Source organism: Orbicella faveolata, unplaced genomic scaffold, assembly GCF_042242905.1.
Source record: "Orbicella faveolata isolate gen_17 unplaced genomic scaffold, um_ofav_v1 contig_46, whole genome shotgun sequence".
NCBI lineage: Eukaryota > Metazoa > Cnidaria > Anthozoa > Scleractinia > Merulinidae > Orbicella > Orbicella faveolata.
The window spans coordinates 6,695,107-6,713,793 of NW_028301576.1; the positions used below are offsets into that span (position 1 = coordinate 6,695,107).

Genomic DNA, 18,687 nt, shown 5'->3' on the forward strand with positions numbered 1-18,687 from the left:
TGGTGTGGCCCTCTTCAATTTATATGGGTGCCTTAGTACATTTAATTCATTTTTAAGGACAAGGACCATACTGAGAGAATATTGGCCAGAGGTCTATTTAATAAACGCTAATGGCTAATAATCCACCAGTATTATTCCGAGCAAGCTTGGATAATAAAAGATTTATTACCAGAATGTAGTCTCAGACTATAAATACCATAAATTTCAAACATGAAATTCTGATTGATAAGGTAGCTGACTTGTCAGTAACTCACATGTGATGTTTTCAAAGACACAAGACAGCAGGTCAGAATGTTTTTAAATGTTACATGAAAAAGATTAAGCAAACCATGACGGCAACAGGAATGGGAAAGTTGCTAAACAAAAGGTTTAACGGGCAGAACAATGGCTGTGCACATGCGTTATAAATCTTTGTACATTTTGTAACTGACCTCTTCAAAACAACAATGTGAAATGACCAACTTTTGCATTTTTTTTCTTTTTTTTTTAAAGAAATCGAGCCATGACAGCTAATTTCATATTGAGCAGGGTTTTACACCACTTGGCTTACTAAGCAGTTCAAGATGATAATTGCAAAATTCAAAGGTAAATTATAAATCCATTTTTTTCCAGCCCTCGTTCTTAGCTTGGTGGTGTTGTCATCATTGCTTAAGCTCCCTAACAACATGAAATAACCATGTCCTGTGTTTTCTGGAGATCAACCATTTCAACAGCAACCAGTTTGGGCTGATACAGTTGTTGTTTCTCAATAGAACACTTTTCTAACCATTGTCGGTTGAAACGCGGTAATTCAGGACTGGGAATAGTCCTTACACGAGCTACAATCATGCGACATAATCACGCAAATGCTTTTTCAACCGTTTCAAGCTGGTTTGAGGCTGGTTGAAAAAGTTGATCAACCAGACCAACCGAAAACAGTTTTTCCCCAATAGAACACGAAAAAACCCAACCAACCAGAAATGGTTGATCCCAGTACAACACGACCTTAGACACATATATGCTAATGGTATAGTGTAAATGGTGCAAGTCAAACTTTGTGCTGTGGCTGTACACAATCATGACAATATTGTTTGTCCTCCTGGGAACTGCTTTGTACCATAATTTATAGTGGTCCATCAAAAGTTAGATTTATCTCCTGGGAATGCGAATCTGTTGATGATTAAATACTCGCTGTTGTGCCTTTTTCTTGACCATCTGCAGTCTCTTCAGTGCTGACTGCATGGCTACATTTTGTGAAGAGGTTGATCCACTTCCTGTTGATGGCTTACTTGCCCCAGCTGAAGATGATGAGGAAGCTGTGCTAAGGGCTGGGATGGCAAATGACTGGTGCATCGTAGGAGAGGAAACAGGCTGAAATTAACATCAATTACACAATTATTGGTTACTTGAAATCCTGAATGTGTCCAGCTAAAATAAAGTTCACAGTCAGCAAAACAGTTTCTTATGAAGTTGTATGTGCGAAGCTCACTGCCTGTCCTGTGTAGGAAAGCAATGTGTCCTTACAAAAGGCCAGATCTGTTTTGTTATGCTAAACAGGCAAATCTTTTTTTACCTTGGTATCAGAAATGGAGCCCTGTCTTTTGAAAGGAGATAAAGGAATGGGTCTGCTAGAAGACGAATGTGATTTAACAGATGTTGCAGATTCTGTTGATCTTGATTTAGGCGATGCACTGCTGGCCTGTAAATGATCATTAAAAGGATAAAGTCACAGTCAGTACTGTTAACTAAAAAAAATCAAGAAACCATGGGACCTTTTGGAAGAAGAAGTGACAGAACTCTGATTAACATAATTATATAATTAGCATTTGATAATTGATCACTTCAGTCTGCTCCAATGATTTATTGCTATACTTAAGTGACATGTGTCTGGCAACCTGTACCCATTTTCTTGTTTCTTATTAGGCCAATCAATACAACAAGTTGGTCTGAAAGTGAAAATAACTCAGAGATACAATGTAACTGAAGACAGCATTTACAGTACAAGTAGAGACTGCCAAAACACCTTTTTTTCCAAAAAGGACTTGTGTTGTTACATGTAAATCATGACTGCTGTATTTATATTACCATTTCTCTCATCCTTCTGACACACTGGGCGCAGTACCATACATGACGTGGATCATTTACTTCACTGTCCATCACACGTGGCTCATGACACCTCTGCCGGGAAAAAAATTTTAAAAAATTAACTTTTTGTGATCAGATACATATATTATAGTTTTGTAATCAGGTTATTACAATACTAATTATACATATTAATAATAATTATAAAAATTATGTATTTTATAGTGCAAATCTAAATCTTAAAATGCTTATGAATGCAACTGAAGCCATTAATAAAAAAATCATTGAAAAAAATTTATAACAAGATCCTCCATCTATACCAATGTACTGACTCACACGAATGTAAGAGCTTTTTTCCTTTCTCAGTGATGTTAAATTTTCTTCCACTTTTCAGCCAACAAAGTTTGGTTTCTTCCATTTAACATTTAAGTATGCTTCAATAATTTCAATATTTTTAATATAATTTAAGGAATGAGGTACATGAAGGAAAAATGTTCTTTGCCTTCAGTTTTCCACTGCTATTTGGATTCCCCTCACAAACACAGAAAAACAACGATTACTACACCAATAAAACTTAAAAACAGACACAACAGAACAACCAGACAAGGGAGAGAATTACAAGCCATTTGTGGACAAGACTGTAACAGACTTTCAACAGACTAATAGAAACTTTCCTGCCCTCTGCAGTACAATTAAAAGAAAGTATAAGTAATTCAAAGCTAGTCTTCTCCTAGGTAACCACATGTAGATCACAATTTCATCCAATTTTTGTTTTTTTTAGGCAATTGAATGTGTTCAAAAAAACAACTCTCCCATGTACTATCATTTGCTCCTTAAGAGAGAGTTTTTAATAAACACTAATAATTAATTCATTGATTCTAAGGATCAAGGATCAACATAAATGTAGCTGCAACACTACAAATTAAAGTGCTGAGTGGTCACTCAGCTTTTTTAAATCCCATGTAGTACCAAGGTTTGAGAGAAGTATCTAATGGAATATAGGAATATAGTATCTAATGGAGTATAGCAATAGGAATATACTAGGTACATGTAAATGAACATTCTACAAAAACCTTGATGATGTATTCATTTATTGCTCTCCTGTGGGGGGTACTGGTGGGCAGGTATTCATGACTGCAGAATTTAGTTTTATTTTCTTAACTGTTTCAATTCTTTTGTTTTAATCAATTTTGTCTCTTCAAATAATTTTGTTACAATAATCACTTGATCCATAACTTAACGTTTTTCAGTGGATAGCAATTAAAGCTAACACTCACTAAACTCTCACTGGTACACTGTAGTTTCTTATGCTGGCTTCAGAGAATTTAAAAAAAAAATAAAATGTATTTAAAATTATATCCTTGAAATGTTTTGTACCTGGTGATAAAGCGAATGACACTCATGGCATTCCACCAGTTGATTTCCGGGAATTTTGCTCTCTTCTCTAGGAAAGAAAAAAGAAACAGACAGCCACATACACAACATCAATATTATTTCTGTGCAGTGAATTAGTTTAAATCACCCAATCAAAAGTTTACATGGCTGTACACATGTGTGCTATGAAATTAGTGCAAATTACAAAATTCATGTTAATTCTAATCAGGCTTATTTCTTGGATTGTTTTTTTCGTTGAACACAAACTTAAAAAAGGAGTCAAAAGCATTTGTTTCCATCCCACTAATTTATACATGTATTGATTTAATTTAAGCAGTCCACTTTGAAGCCCAGGCATGAAGAAATGCTGCCTACAAATGGCTGCTCACAGGGCAAGAAAATAAATCTTTTAACAGAGTTGGAGATCAACTGGCATCACTAATTAGCAGTAAAGAATGTCTGGGATGGCAAGATTCTGTCCATCAACCCATAAAACTTTAATTAATATTTACATGTACAAAGTTCTTGCTAAATTAACTTGTGTATTGCCGCAATAATCTTTGTTTCATTTGAAAATTTTGCTCCTCTTGTCATCACAAAAATTGCCCTCATTGTCCTAAAATAAATGCATTAACTTCCTTCATCAAAAATATTTTAAACTTCTTATTGACATTTATTTAAACCCATCCTTTACATTATTATGTGTTAGTTAATGCGAGTATTTAATTCCTATAATAAGGGAACTATAGGCAAAAATATCATAGGATCACTTGCTAAATACATGTGCTGTATTTAGTGATTTTACCATGATTTGCGGTGCTGTCTTTTTTTTAATAAAGAACTAACCTACAACAGATACCACAGACAGAACCCCAATCAATCATCAAGTCATCAACCACAGGTTGGAGAGCACTTGGAGATTCTAAACCTCCCTCATCTAACACATCTTCCACATCAAACTGAAGCTTGGCCTTCTTTGCCGCACTATGATCCATGAAGGAACTTGAACTCAACTCGACAGTCTCAATCAAACTTGAGCCAACCTCCAGAGTTTCGACACTTGCTTCTTCAACAGCAAAGTTTCTGACATGATCTGTTTTAACAGGAACTGTTGGCTTGGCCTCCGTGTCATGTTTCTTCTCTGATAATTTGGTTTTAATTTCAGCTGTTTTAACTATTGCACTTGGTCTTCTTTCAGAATGAAGCCCTGATTTGGCTTCCTTGGGTTTCTCCTGGTCATAAAGACAAGATTATAGAATAACACTTGATTTCAGGAACTTCACAACATTACTGAAGATCATGTTTTAACTGTTTCTTAAAACTGAAAATAGCAAATTGATATTCACAAGACAGCCCTTTTAGCCCGCTAACAGTTTTCAAGATTTTGCGAGTCTGAGTAGGTTGACAACTTTGAATTCATAGAAATGCCATTCTTAAGCCAGAGGGATGCTCAAATAGGATAACCACATTGGACTGGTTACACAGGGATACTAGTCATACATGTAAATGCATGTTTCAGGGATTAAAAATGCAAGTTTTTTACGCCAAATACCCAGTTGTGTTTGTTTTTGCGTGTGCTTTTTCATCATTCTAATCAAGCTTTATAGGTTAAATAAGGGGCAAAAAGAAAACAAACAGAGAAAAAAGGTTAAGTTTCGGAGATTGTTCCTCTTTACTATGGCACCCTCACTTAAAATATTCTTCAGACCAGGGGCAGCTTGGTGTAAACTATTACTCAGGCGATGGTGTACTTCTTGTAAAAAATTATTTGCGCCAATCATCGACTAACAACTTGTAGAATTTGTTTTATTTAGATTGTAACGATGTCTTTCAAAGTTGTCAGAGTGGTAAAAATTCAATTTTCGGATTCTACAAGACTGAGTCGCAGTGGATATCTCATACCTTAGAAGAAGCAGGAACTTGTTGGTTGTGCTGTCTGATGACATCATCTCTTAGAGCACGAAGCTGGTCCAAAGAATCAGGATGTTTGGAGTGTAAGAGTTTCAAAGCCTTGACAAAGACAGAGTCGATTTCTGCAGAACCGCTGACGGCCGCCATCTTGCTTCTTCTTTGTTCAATGTTTGTGCCCAGTCTCCGACGCAATCACTTGTCAACATGTCGGCCGCGAACACAAGCGATGCTCCGGTCTTGAATGCTGGCGGACAACTGCAAGAAAACTCACTTTCTGCCCTTGATCTCTCTAAAGATCTTCAGAGGCTTATGTTAAAGATCAAAGGGAGCTTTATCACAGAGGAGGGTCGAGCAGTTGACTACAGTGCGTTGAAAGAAAGCGACTTGTTTCAGGAATATGTGGACAGAACTAAAGCCTTGAAAGCCGTGAATCTGGGAAATTTAGAACAGAAAGAGAAAATAGCGTTCTTTCTGAGTATCTTTTATGACTCGCAGTATTCTTGCTCCTGATTATGCTGAAATCGTGAGTCAATTTTTCAACTTGACATGCATCTGTGCTGAGACGCAAGGCCTCGGTGATGGAGTGGTGGGTGGGGTGGGGGGGTGGGCGGGGGGAGGAGAGTGCACTCTTCCGTAGTTCACATCCAAAAAGTAAGTCTAAAATGAATGTGGGGGGTGAGTGAGACAGGGTAAGCCTATAAAACATGCTGGTTAACCTAAATAACGGTTAGGTTAGCCTAAGTGTTTATTACTCTTAATAATGGCACAGGTCTCCCAATTGCAAGCTCCTTGGGTGTTGTGAACATTTCATTAACTCCCAATACAAGGCAGGGTTGTAGTCAGAAAAAATTATGACAGAGGCATTGCCCATACAAAAAACTGACTGAGGCAAGTGCCTTAGTTTGCTTGTTACTAGCTATGGCCCTGCGAGGAGCTTGCGAGACCTGTGATAATGGTAATGGCAACACTCCGAACATCCTGAAACCCTCTGACTCCTGTTTTAGATGTGCTGTATCCATGTGGATTTAATAACCTGTCTTGTTATTTCCAGTACCTGGTATTGATCTGAGGAGTTGTATGAGTTGGGGGGGAGGGGGGGAGGCAAGAAGGGCCGCAGCCCCTCCAGCTGCGGAGATCATGTGATTTTTCGGGCAAAACACTAATGATTCAGGCAATGACACTTGAGAGAAAACATTACAAAATAATGCTGTTTGTGTGATTTCCAAAGCTCATAAATAAAGTTTATAGTTAGTTACTTTTTTCAGGTTTTTTTCTTTAATAAGTTTTAGACTTTACTTGGATTTGAGACTGTTGGTAGATTATGATTGATTATGTAAGCTTTGTATATATCTATTTTTGGAATTATAGCAGTTTCATTAGATGTGGGAATTGTGAACATTTTTGTTTTTCATGCAATTTGAGTGCGTTTGCATCCCGATTTCAACACTCTCGCATTCGGGCATTACCTAAATTTTTCGGGCAAGAAAATCCCCCCCCCCCCCCCCAGTTCGAGGGTGCCTGTTTGCTTATGGGAGTGCAGCTTTCTAAAGGTAGACCTTTAATAAACTGGGGAGCACGTTTAATTTTTCACTGTGATCGACCAACTGACCCCTAGTCTTATGATGTTTAACAAAGGAAAATGGGATGGCCTTAGTGTCTTAGTTGAAGTTCATATTGCTTTCATGTATTTTTTCCTGGACTGTATAAAAGGCTGATTGGTTAAGCTCATCAGTGGCAAGGGGGCAGGGGTGGAATCACTTCTGCTTGGATCGATGTTAAATCTGCTTTTTTCTCTTTTGTTGCATAAATTAAGTCCATATCTGTGAGGGGAAGTGCATGGATTATAATAAAATAAAATAAAAGAACAGTCTTTCCACTTAAGTTTCACAATTCCTTGATATAAACTGTACTGAGATATCTACAACTCTCTCACAATTCATGGCTTGACAATGTGTGAAAGTGGATTACCAAACTCAGTCCTAGAGATTGAGAATTTCTGGAGAAGAACTTCATACAACATTGGTGGTTACACATTTTCTTTAGATGATATTGAACATGGAATTCTCAGAGGTAAATGACTTTTGTGGTATTATTATCTTCCTTCATTTTGTTTCACTTCCACAGTTACTCATTTACAAGTCATCGTAATTCAAACAGTTTCTCCTTTCTCTCTTCTGGATTGTTATGCAAAAATAAGAATGTTATTCTCTTGGGATATTTTAGTATTGCTCAGTGTTCTTTGTGGGGTGAGGGTGGAGCACTGCTTTCTGTCCAGTTTAGAGAAGTTTAGTTGCCTTGAGTAACCCTTAACTTTTTATACAAGAACAGTTCCCATTCCTTCTGTCAGGGTCTCTTTATTTGCAACTTGTTTTCAATAAGACCCGGCAACTACCAGAATTTTGGTGGGTATTGTTGTAAATAACCAGCTATAGAAAATTGTTGAAAACTGTTTTCAAAAAGTAGCTGACATTGTCTAGAAGAAGTTGTCATGGGCCTCTCTTATCCCATTTTTCTGACCTGTACTGCACCAGGGCGGAAACTCATCAACTATCCCTGGGGGAAATATACCTCCTAGACCTGAGAGAAACATACAACTAGACTCAAAAGAGCAGTGGAACTCAAGTCAAAGCATATTAAATGTGGGAAAGGGAAACTCAAATTAAGATAAAGGAATTTAAGTTGACATACCTTATCGGCCTTGCCAACTTTATAAAGATGATGATAATGATGATTATGATGACGACGATAAGGATGATTAGATTGGAGTAAACAGTAAAGATCAACTTTTTCCTTCACCGTTAGGTAACAGACCCCATCCCTCTGGAGGAAAACCTTTATTTGAGGATGCTGATCCTCGCCTCCGGTTCACCGTGACAGAAGTTGACCCTAGGATTCACTTTGCTTTAGTGTGTGGAGCAAAGGTACTAAGTAATGTTTCTCCCTTACCTCTGATATGTACTGTTCAATTTGACACTTCTCAACTTAGGCTTTTTGTATCAATTGAATGTTGCAGTCATGTCCTGCAATCAAGGTGTTTTCTGCAGAGAATCTTGAGAGAGGACTTGATTCAGCAGCAAAGAGTTTTTGCACCCAAGAAGTGTGCATTGACAAGAATGGGGTTGGTACATAACAATTAGAACATTATTATAATTATTCTCTTCTTTTGTCTTATGGCATTAGTCATCAAAATTTTAGTTGCCTTTGTTTATTAGTGCACTCATATATGTTCTGCGCATCACGGGATAGTCTTGCAGGAAACCCAGGTTTTGTAGAACATTCTCTATATGTTTTTTGTTCTGTTAAGACCACAAGTTTAGAAGATATTTGCTAAATGCATGCAGTCAAGGATGAAGACTGTAAGAGAAAAGTTCATGGACAGATATCTTTGTTTGTATGAGATCAGTGGAAAAAAACAAAACAAAAAACAAAACAAAAAAACAAGCAGGACCATTCTGTGATGCACAGAGCATGTACATCTTATGGTTGGTTATTTTGTTGAGCATTCTTCAATTGAGTGTCATAAAACAAAAACCAAAACAATTACTTACCAATGCAATTAGACTACTCAGCCATTTCAAACCTATAGTAAGGCCAAAGCCAAAGTGATTGCCTGTTTATTTTTGACACTCAGTTAATTTTTTCTTTCAACGAAATATAATATTGTGGTTCATTTTCTTCTAGCTTGTTATTTTTGTTTTCAATATCTCTAGTTAATATTATTGGGTTAAGATAAATTCTAAAATAATGAACTAACTAAAAGAAAACAAACCATGATGTAAATAAATTATGGAATCAAAAATTAACGGAGATAACAAAATATAACTGCAACATGTGCATTGTAGGCAGGTAATCTCTTTCTAGGTTAAAGAGTCAGGTATTTGTGGTATCAGAAGGTGTGGTATTTGAGTCAGTCTGGTCTGAAGGTGGGTATCGCTGTTTGGGTCAGGCTTGTTATATGGTATCAAAAATCATTATGTTTTGGTCTGAATACATTGCATACCCCCACAAAACATTTTGTAAATGTCCCCCTCCCCCCCCCCCCCCCCATCCAGACTGTATTTAGGCAAAACTTTGATAATATGTTAGCCTTTCAAGTGCAGCATGCACATCAGACATGACCATGCCCTGTCAGGGAATAGTACAGGACCAATCATTCACAGATTAGCAATAAAACATGATTATAAAAAATTACCAAACACTCCCAAAAGCAGAACTTTAATACACAAACCTCTGCTATGTCCTAATAAAGCCCTCACAACAATGTGTTTAATACTATTTTTCCAACCATTTCACTAGGTCATCTTGTCAAGAATATTTCTGTGGTACAAAACAGATTTTGGATCAACGGAGCAAGAATGTTTAAGGTACTGAAATACCTTTTGGAATTATCAAATGAGTAAATGTTGGCTTGTCTTCCATGCATGGTTCAATAGGTTTTTTTCGTAGATAAAGATTTTTCTTTTTTACTCTTTGAATCTTCAGGTGGATTTGTCAGCATCTTGCAAAGGAAGAACAGGATAAATTAAAGAGTCTAATGGAAGTAACAGACAGTAACAGTTCAATCAAAATTAGTTATAGTAAATATAATTGGGATCTTAATGGCTCAAAACTGTGAATTTGCCATTGATTACAGAGAACAATCTAAAAATATATTTTGATTGCAATACTTGCTCTATTAAACTTTTATTATAATTGGTATTACGTCCAAGCAGCCACAGTATCTTTGTCAACTGTAAAATGATAACATTTGTAAATAAATAAGATATTTCAGTGTTACAATATTCTAGAAGTACTTATAGTACCTTCCTACTGGTAGGATTGGCTTAATGTCTACTCAAATTTCCACCTGTAGAATGATTAACAAATTCATTTCATGTAAATGATGAATCCTAAAAGTTATCTTTGGTTAGCTTTAATAAAGGCTTGACGCCATAAAGAAACAAGTATGAGTTAGTTACTGTCCCTCTATAATAATTCAGATCAATCGGAAATGAAAGGACCAATTCTTGGAATTGAAGTTTTAGAGGGCACTCTCTTCACATGGTTTTCATTGTAGTTTTTCTCTTCGTCCAATTCTTGTGCAATGCTATCAGCTGTGCCATCCTTTCTGTATCCTAATATGAGACTCCACACTGCTGGTGGAGTAATTGGACGGAGTAATACAAGCTTGGAAGGTGCTATTTTTTGGAAACACCACTTGAGGCTCTCTCTTTATTAACATCTCTGTGATTACTTGACTTCTAACACTTGTGCCAGATACAGAAGGTACAGGACTTCTCATGGGGTTCACTTCAACACTCTTGTCAGGAGAAAACCCTGGAGACTCACCATAGTCACTTGGTGTTTTACTTATCTGTTGGCAATGAGTGATTGGTTTGGGGGTTGTAATTCGTAGAAATTCCCTTTCTTCAAATGCTGGCTTTCTTGTAACTTTTTTTTCATACTATATATGTAGCATAACATGTAGAAAAGAAAATGTTACAATAAATTTTTAGAAATTTTTAGTCCAGGCTTTGGGTTTTTTAAGGGTGGATATTCTTATCCAACACATCAATAACTATCCAGTGGATAACTGTTATGAAACCAACTATACACTGTTATAACTTGAATTGAAGATCATCGATATTCACCTGTTGCACAACTGTGATACTCTGATACAGCTTGTTGATGATACAGTAAACAGAGTTACCCCAGTATGTTTCATAAACATTAAATCCACATATTTATTGCAGATGAAAGTTTTGTGCTATTGTTTGCTTTCCTTTACCAACTAAATCCAGGAAGCGCCTACCCTCCGATGTGAAACAACTCTTATCAACTCTTACCATAATCTGTTAATTACATAGAAATGTCAGATTGAGTTAGAAGTGTTGTTCCGCCAGTGTAGCTAAAATTTCCACGTAATTCACAATTTCCATGAAGTGAGTTAATTTTACTGTGGTGTTAATCTTAGAACACGTCCACTTATGAGCCTACGAGTTAAATTATTCAGGTTTAAAGATGACATGAAAATCAAAATGAAAACGTTATCTTCCATAAAACCAGAAATATTGCTCAGTTTTTCAATGAAATTGTAATGTTGGTCTTTTAAAAAGAAAAAAACTCAATGATCAAGGCTTATACTTACAGATATGTCTGAGTAGCTTTTGTTACATCGTGTCGAAGGCTTCAAATGAACGCCTAAAGGTCTAGTCTGTAAAACAGAAAAAAGTAAAAATCAACGACTACTGAAACAACGACAGCAAGGGGTGAGAACGCAAATGAGCAAAACACGGAAAAGTACTCTACAATTAATGGCTTACCTTGGATTTATTTGGGCGGCCGGCTTTTGGCACAATGCGAGGAGATTCAGTAGAACAGTCAACTTTGAGTTGAACTTTTTTCAGTTTCCCCTTGTTAGATTCCGTTTCAGGGGCAGTGCCGTTATCTTTTTCCCCGCAATCCAGACCAGAAGTGGTCACGATATTTTCTGTACGCGCCTGGGGTCTGCTTTGAAATTCCAGATTCGTCACAAATGTTCTTTGTTTTCGTTGGTCCGGTTTTTTCTCCGCCGTTGACGCTGTCTTTCGGCTCTTTTTCGAGTCATTTTGTTCAGGCAAGGTTCTTGGGCAAGGTCCAACTTTCAAGACACCGTTGTCACAAGTACTTTTCTTGTTAGAGATGCAAAATCTGTAAAAGGCGAAGGAAGACTTTGGGGTGGTTTTGCTTTTCACTGCGTGGGGTTTTCTCGGTGTTTTGTTCACAGTATTAATACTGTTTTCCCACAACCGCCATTGTACGTGTCTTCGTATATTGACGTTAGTGATTTGTTCCCGATAACTCTTCATATAGTGATCAGTATATTTTGAATGGTAAAACTTGAATTCAGTGTACGGAGAATTCGTGTTTCTATCCAACCTTCCGCCATCTTGAAGGTTGTTATTGTTGATAGGTGATTGTTCAGGTGCAAACGGAGAACTTTTAGCTTTTACGTCTTTCGCCCCACTTTCCCGCTCAACACATGTACAGCTGTTCAGTTCGCTTTTATCCCGCTCCTTGAAATTACTACAACAGCGTGCTGGTGTGAAAAACTGCGGATATTTTCGGAAAACTGCAGCCTTGTTCGTTCCAAGAGCATCTGAACTTTGTGGATTCAGTTGATAACCTCCTTTGTGTTGCTTGGGTGATACACAAACCTGCCATGCCGCAAGAGGTGTCTTAGAAGTTGGAAAACGTGTATTATCATCTTCAATGACTAGCATTTTGCACACAAGGCTGCTTAGATCCTTCCCGCTGTCTTGTGAAACTGCTTTCGTTTTCGTGTTTTTTCCGTGTGATGTCCAACATTGCTCGCTGATCATGCAAAGTTCGTCAACAACCCTTGATTCAACACGTTCCTTATAAGTACAAGGAATTGATTCAAGACTCATTGCTAGGGACGCCGTGTATTATCATGGATAGTAGAAGACTCTACTATCCATGGTATTATTCACCAACGTGGCTTTGACAACAAAAGTGCGTATTAAACTCTTGAAAACTTTCTTTTTCAATGACGTTGGAAAGAGCCATCCAGATGCACGCGCGCTTTTCGTTTGTGATTTTGGCGGGAACTGCAAAGCTTTGATGAAAAATTAAAATCGTATTTGTCAGTATTTGTCATGTTTGTGGGGTGTCGCGCAGTTCCTGGTTTTTCGGCATTGTTCAAAAAATAGTGTTAGTCTGGTGGTAATTCGGTCATTGTAAAACGAAGACCACAGACTGCTGACTGCAGCCTGTACGACCGGGGGTGAAATGCAGACTGAGGGTAAAATGTACACTGCAGACCAGGGGTAAAACGCAGACTGCAGACTGAAGAATTTTTAACTGAAGCGTTATTTTGGCTAACGTGAGTAATATTCAGGCTAACCCGAAAAATATTCAGTCTAACCGGAGTGATATTCAGGTTAACTGGAGTGCATATTCTTACTGCGATTAACCTTAATAACTCTGTTTACGGTCAGCACTCAATAACGGGAAAAACACGATATATAGTCTGTAGTCTGCACTTTACCTGGTTTGCGGGCTGCATTTTACCTCCGGTCCAGAGTCTGCAGTTCGCAGTCTACGTTTTACACTAGCCTTCAACAGTTTTAGATCAGTTCATTACCGGCTGAGAGCTGAGCATGCACTCAGCATATCGTGCCGATCGGTCAATGGTTTTCATTCTTACGGAGGTATCGAATTTCTTAGAGTCAAATACTATATAGCAGCACTGATTACGACACTTCGAGAAAACAGAACCCCTATCGGTCGCCATCATGTAGCTGAATAGGGACCTGAATGAAGATTGGGGAGCTGGATTAATAAGCTTAAAGTTCTCAACGAAATTTGGATTGCCATTTATCAACTATTCGCGACAGTGCCTTTCACGATCACGCTCGCTGCATGAATAAGATGTTGAGAAAAGCGACTGTCACAGTGCTTGAGTGAGTGAGAAGAGTAAAAGGATTGGGGAAGAGAGGATGAGGAAATGAGAAGCGTGTAGAAGCAAGCAAGAAAGAGAGACAACATGTTGTTGCTGCCAACAGCCAGAGGATTCTTACACGAACTGGGCTGAAATGATATGCAGAGCTCTTATCTTCTTACTTATACTCGCTTAGTAAGGGACTGGTACGAATACCGTGACCTAATTGAAGAATATTCCTTGCGCAGAAAGGTGTTATGGTTGTCGAAATACTGAGAGGACAACTCAACGAGTACAGTCCAACCTCCTATAATTAGAGACACACTCGGAACCAGAGAAGTGTCCGCTTAAGAGAGGTGTCTGCTTTAGGGAGGTTAAAAATCCAGCGTGTGTTTTTTGCTGGGTCCATTACTAAAAATCTGCGGGTGTCCGTTAGCGGAGGTTCGACTGCGTAAAAAAAAGGATGTAAAAAAAAAATTACCGAAAAGTTAATTTCTTTTGATGTTGGTCAAGTGAAGAGCTCTGCTTGTTTTACTTCAAAGGGACTTCAAAGATTGCAATAATTAAGATAGCGATTTAAGAAACTCGTGTACCATATCCGATTTTAAATGTAAATTTTTGGAATCATTCTCAGTTATGTAACTTCTTTTTCTTCCTGCATTATTTTAGTTTTAGATCGTATTTTATTCCTTTATTTATGTGACTAACGATATATTTAGAACAGGACCTCACTGTATATTACCGGTAGGTGAGAGAGGTTTCATTAATAAATATTATTACTATTACTATTGTAAAAGGAGAACTGATTGTTCCAGGGACGGACAACCTTGAAAAGAGAAGATTAAAACATTGTAGACGATTGATCATAAAACTATTATTTATTCAAAGTAACGGGATAAAATCATTTAGAGGGAGGCTTGTCATGTTCAGAAAAACAACGCGAGAAGAGTGTTGAAAAATAAATACTGAGATAAATAAAATAAAATAAATAAATTAGTAAATAAATACATTCTGAAAAGGAAGAAGTTTCTCCAAGTGTTGTTTAAGTTGACATTTTTGCTATCCTCTCATGATCGGCTGTGCTAATTCAGCAACTCGATCTGAACACTTCGCCTTTTGAGCGGCTTTCTTGACCTCAAATGCATCAGGGTTCGGTAAGTTCGTGGCTATTTCTCTTTTAATCGGTGAAGCCAGATCGTCAATTCTCTTAGATGGCTTGGCTTTCAATGCGGCTTTCGAGACTTCCCATACTTGGATCTTGTCCGGCGTGAACCCTAAAGGAACACCCTTCGCGTGGGACAGTTCCTGCACTCTCTGTGAGGCCCGTGACGAAAGCGCACCTTTCTTGATTGTCCACTCACGTCCCTCAATGTTTGGCCTCGTTTTCGGCGTACAAAGAGTCTCAACTCGAGGTGAAGCGACGGCCTTCTGTGCCGCCCGAGACACAGACGTCTGAACTGGCCGACAAGGCTCATATTCCGAGTGAAACTTCTTGGGCTGAGAGAGCTGTAGAAGGCGGTCATTTGTTGCTGCTCTCAGGGCGGCATTGCTCACGTACCACACAGGGGACGAGCGACCGATGGTATAATCACGGAACACATTGTGTTGTTTCCTTTAAATTTATGGAAAAATGAAACGGTAAGTTCAGTTTACTTGCAATTTTGTACCAGTGAGGTGTACAATCAGAATTGGGGAAAGACTTGAAATAGTAATTTACCGCTGAGCAATTGCATTTGGACCAAGGTAGCATCTTTTTTTTTTTTTTTTAAGGTGTCTCGATACAATATTAAATTGCCTTAGGGAATATCACAACAAACAGAGCGATTATTAAAACGTTTATAATCTCTAATCTGACAATGTGGAGACATTCTGTCAACTAATCGAAACAGACGAAATGAAATCACACTCACAAAATACCAAAATATTCTAGTGTTGTAAACTTCTAAAAATACCCATTTAGTTCACATGAGGATTTTAAACTGTTTTTATCAAAATTTTAATAAAATGATCTCATTTCAACTTATGTTAAAAAAAAAAAAGAAATCAGCGCATTATTACGACGGAAAAATTAATTTGGGGCAGTCAGTAGTAGCGCCAAAAATTGCGTTCAACTTAGTTCTGATAATTGTTTACCGATGTTAAAAACTGTCTTTGTTTGTTTCTAAAGTGACCTCTTAAAAGGCAATACAGTATTTCTTAACTACTGTAGGTGACAACAAACTAATTTATAATGACAAAGGAAGATGAATCGTTAATAAAATCCCCAGAGGACCGTAAATGAAAACTTAGTCACGCTCCAAACTATTTTAATTCAAAATATGCATACAAGTCTTTGTTGTCAGAAAGCGACAACTTGCATTTTGACGTAGCAACGCGAAGGAAAGCTGCTGTAAAATCACGTCAACACCAAGATAATCTTCCATGTTGAAAAATGAGCACTTTCTTTGCCACGAAGTAAAGTAAACTCATCTATATCTGAAAGCGCGTATACTAGTTGAAACAAAGTTAGAAATGCGTTCGGTTCTTTTTCACACTATTTTTTTTGTCAGTGTCTTTCAGTTGAGTATATCCATGTTAAACGCATTTTAAAAAAGACTTACAGTGAAGGAATAATTTGGGCCACAGGTCATGAAAAACAGCGTCTATACAACGAAAATTTAGTGATATCTCAACAAAGCTTTGGTGTCTAATTAACTTTTTACGCGACTTTTTTTTTGACAAACTTTTCTCCAATTCTAGACATACAGGGTTTCTGATTTGTTTACTCAAACATAAGCTAGATTACATTAAAAACATAATTTCAAATTTTTTTAGCTTTGACTTTTAAAATGTTTACTGAATCTATAGACAATTAGTTGAATGCATGACCCTGGTGAACTTTTAGGAATGCCGAAACAAAAGAAGTTTATTTAGAATTTCATCCTATATAGCATTTCAAAATATTTCAAACATAAGCCGAGGCGCTTCTGAAATAGATCTTGCAAAAAGCTCAGGATCTGAGCATGAAAGATCTCCACTGGGTTTAGAATCGTATGCTTCACAGATTGCTTCCAAGATCTTTAACACTATATCTGAGATAAGAAAGCCCGATGATATATTTAACGTTTTCAAGCTAAGCAAGGCTGATTTAATGTAAGGCCAAGGGTGATTAGTCGCGTGCAATATCATTAACTTACTTGTATGCTGGTGTTTTCACTTCATCAAAGACGCTTCTTCGTGAGACCCCAAGGTCCGGAATCACAGGAACAAGTTTACTACTGGTCTTGATATCATAAAAATATCCGTATCGAGGATGAGACGTGACAACAATTTTCCCGTCCATTTTGTGAAACGCGTCAGGCGCTGCTGCTCGCGCGTGAAAAATGAGCTTGACCTTGTAAGTCACAGAGGTTGCCATAGAGACAGGTTGATAATGACCAAGTGACTGCTGGGAAAGAGGCTTAATTCTGACTGAGACGTTCGCTTTTCGGAACAAAATTAGCAGGACACTTAACCAGAGTGAGCGCGGGCCGGGAAAACACCCGCCAAATAATTTGCGTATAAATCGGGTCGGAAAATGCCAATTGCAATCGCATAGGAGTTTCAGAGGCACAGGTTACCGTATCATCTTGGAAAATATAATTTTTTCTCAAAAGCAATTCAAGCAGGTTTAATCTTTGCTGGTCTGTTCGAAACCGGCCTTACAAATTTATGCCGCACTTATTGTAACAAAAATAATTTGAGTGAACATTTGTTTGTTGCCTTCTCAGTTCTGCATCCGGCTTTTTATTTAGCGGTCCTGTTTAATAACAGGCAAAAAACCGCCAGAGATCATTTCAGAGTTAATTGAAGATCTGATAGGCAACATTGTAAAGAAAACAGTTTATAAAAATTTCAAATCAGTTACAGGTCATAAAAATCGCAAATTACGCTTCGGTTGGCTTTCTGAAATTGAAGTCGTTCAGTTACAACAAGAAGAACCCAGGGGCCCGTTTCTCGAAAGCCCCAGAAACCCACAAAGTCATTTTTAGTTGTATACGCCTGAAACTTCTTGTATGAAGGGAGTCTCTGTTCATATTAAGAATATGTGCATAAAACAGCCCTGAAGTCATAAGGTTGGAGATTTTGCTGCGGCTTTTGGGGTGCGAAAACTTTTCGGGACCTTCGAGAAACGGGCCCCAGCACTACGATAGAACTTGCTCTAAATCTGAGTGACAAGCACCAATATGTAAGCATAGACATTCAGAATAAATCTTTTGATACTAATGTACACCTTCGCGGCCTCTTTTCCTCTTTTCCTCTTTTCTGGCCAGTCAGGTGATGAAAACAACAAGATGATAGCTAGGGCAACTATATTATATACCGAGCAGAATTCTTTCGTTAACTTTCAAGTTGATTTAGAAGTTTTTCAGAGGGTTAGCCTTCAACTTATTGAAAAACTCAGAATAAAAAAATTTTGACTAAATACAGTAACTATTTACAGTCAAAAGACGATGATCCTCTTTTGATACAACTGTTCAGTGCATTGTAAAATTTTCGGCTTCCAAACTACAGGAAAGTAATATTTATCAATTTCATTATGAGCTCGAGATTTCTATGGGGTGATAGTTGATAAGATTTCTATGAGGTGATAATACTTAATGAGGCCGAAGGCCAAATCAACTGTCATCGCATAGAAATCGAAAGCGAATAATCTAATTGTTTTAGTAGAATTCTAACTGAAATTTACTTCAAGTAACGGTTTCCAATTACTTCTAGACGTATTATTAAACTTTGCGCCTTAGAAAGATGGCTCGTATTGAATTGTCGTTTGAAATTGAAGGCGTGTGCGCGTGCATCATTTTTTCCCAATAATTTCAAGATTTTTAAAGTCAAGAAACCCTTAATGTTTTTCTTTTAGTCTTATCAGGAATTAATTTATCCATTTTCATCAAAATGTT

The 18,687-nt window shown here is 37.5% G+C and overlaps 3 protein-coding genes and 1 pseudogene across 4 annotated transcripts; 1 reads left to right on the forward strand and 3 right to left on the reverse strand.

Annotated features, from left to right (window-relative positions):
* Nucleotides 1–146: 146 nt before the first annotated feature.
* LOC110068662 (integrator complex subunit 12-like) lies at nt 147–5,493 on the reverse strand. Its single transcript, XM_089277004.1, has 6 exons — nt 5,338–5,493; nt 4,282–4,667; nt 3,439–3,505; nt 2,065–2,157; nt 1,553–1,678; nt 147–1,350 (listed from the first exon to the last, which is right to left on the reverse strand). The coding sequence occupies exons 1-6, from the start codon at nt 5,491–5,493 to the stop codon at nt 1,129–1,131; spliced, it is 1,050 nt and encodes a 349-aa protein (XP_089133130.1). The 3' UTR covers nt 147–1,128.
* Nucleotides 5,494–5,550: 57 nt separating this feature from the next.
* On the forward strand, nt 5,551–10,289 carry LOC110068661 (uncharacterized). Its single transcript, XM_089277006.1, has 6 exons — nt 5,551–5,821; nt 7,261–7,416; nt 8,149–8,267; nt 8,360–8,464; nt 9,643–9,710; nt 9,829–10,289. Exons 1-6 carry the CDS (start codon nt 5,551–5,553, stop codon nt 9,959–9,961), a joined length of 852 nt encoding a protein of 283 aa, XP_089133132.1. The 3' UTR covers nt 9,962–10,289.
* LOC110068611 (uncharacterized) lies at nt 9,781–13,104 on the reverse strand (annotated as a pseudogene). Its single transcript, XR_016203419.1, has 4 exons — nt 11,649–13,104; nt 11,474–11,539; nt 11,172–11,177; nt 9,781–10,789 (listed from the first exon to the last, which is right to left on the reverse strand). The product of XR_016203419.1 is annotated as an uncharacterized LOC110068611 (transcript).
* Nucleotides 13,105–14,458: 1,354 nt separating this feature from the next.
* Nucleotides 14,459–17,170, reverse strand: LOC110068677 (uncharacterized). Its single transcript, XM_020776086.2, has 2 exons — nt 16,945–17,170; nt 14,459–15,380 (listed from the first exon to the last, which is right to left on the reverse strand). Exons 1-2 carry the CDS (start codon nt 17,163–17,165, stop codon nt 14,828–14,830), a joined length of 774 nt encoding a protein of 257 aa, XP_020631745.2. The 5' UTR covers nt 17,166–17,170; the 3' UTR covers nt 14,459–14,827.
* Nucleotides 17,171–18,687: the final 1,517 nt, after the last annotated feature.

Excerpts from the sequence above, each read along its gene's own strand:
- LOC110068662 (XM_089277004.1), bottom strand. The coding sequence starts at position 5,493 with ATGGCGGCCGTCAGCGGTTCTGCAGAAATCGACTCTGTCTTTGTCAAG. Across the intron at positions 3,506-4,281 it reads GTCTGTGGTATCTGTTGTAG|AGAAGAGAGCAAAATTCCCG; the intron begins GTTAGTTCTTTA and ends TTTCTTTCCTAG. Across the intron at positions 1,351-1,552 it reads GCTCCATTTCTGATACCAAG|CCTGTTTCCTCTCCTACGAT; the intron begins GTAAAAAAAGAT and ends TGTTAATTTCAG.
- LOC110068661 (XM_089277006.1), top strand. The coding sequence starts at position 5,551 with ATGTCGGCCGCGAACACAAGCGATGCTCCGGTCTTGAATGCTGGCGGA. Across the intron at positions 7,417-8,148 it reads TGAACATGGAATTCTCAGAG|GTAACAGACCCCATCCCTCT; the intron begins GTAAATGACTTT and ends CTTCACCGTTAG. Across the intron at positions 9,711-9,828 it reads ACGGAGCAAGAATGTTTAAG|GTGGATTTGTCAGCATCTTG; the intron begins GTACTGAAATAC and ends TTGAATCTTCAG.
- LOC110068677 (XM_020776086.2), bottom strand. The coding sequence starts at position 17,165 with ATGGCAACCTCTGTGACTTACAAGGTCAAGCTCATTTTTCACGCGCGA. Across the intron at positions 15,381-16,944 it reads GTGAAAACACCAGCATACAA|GAAACAACACAATGTGTTCC; the intron begins GTAAGTTAATGA and ends ATAAATTTAAAG.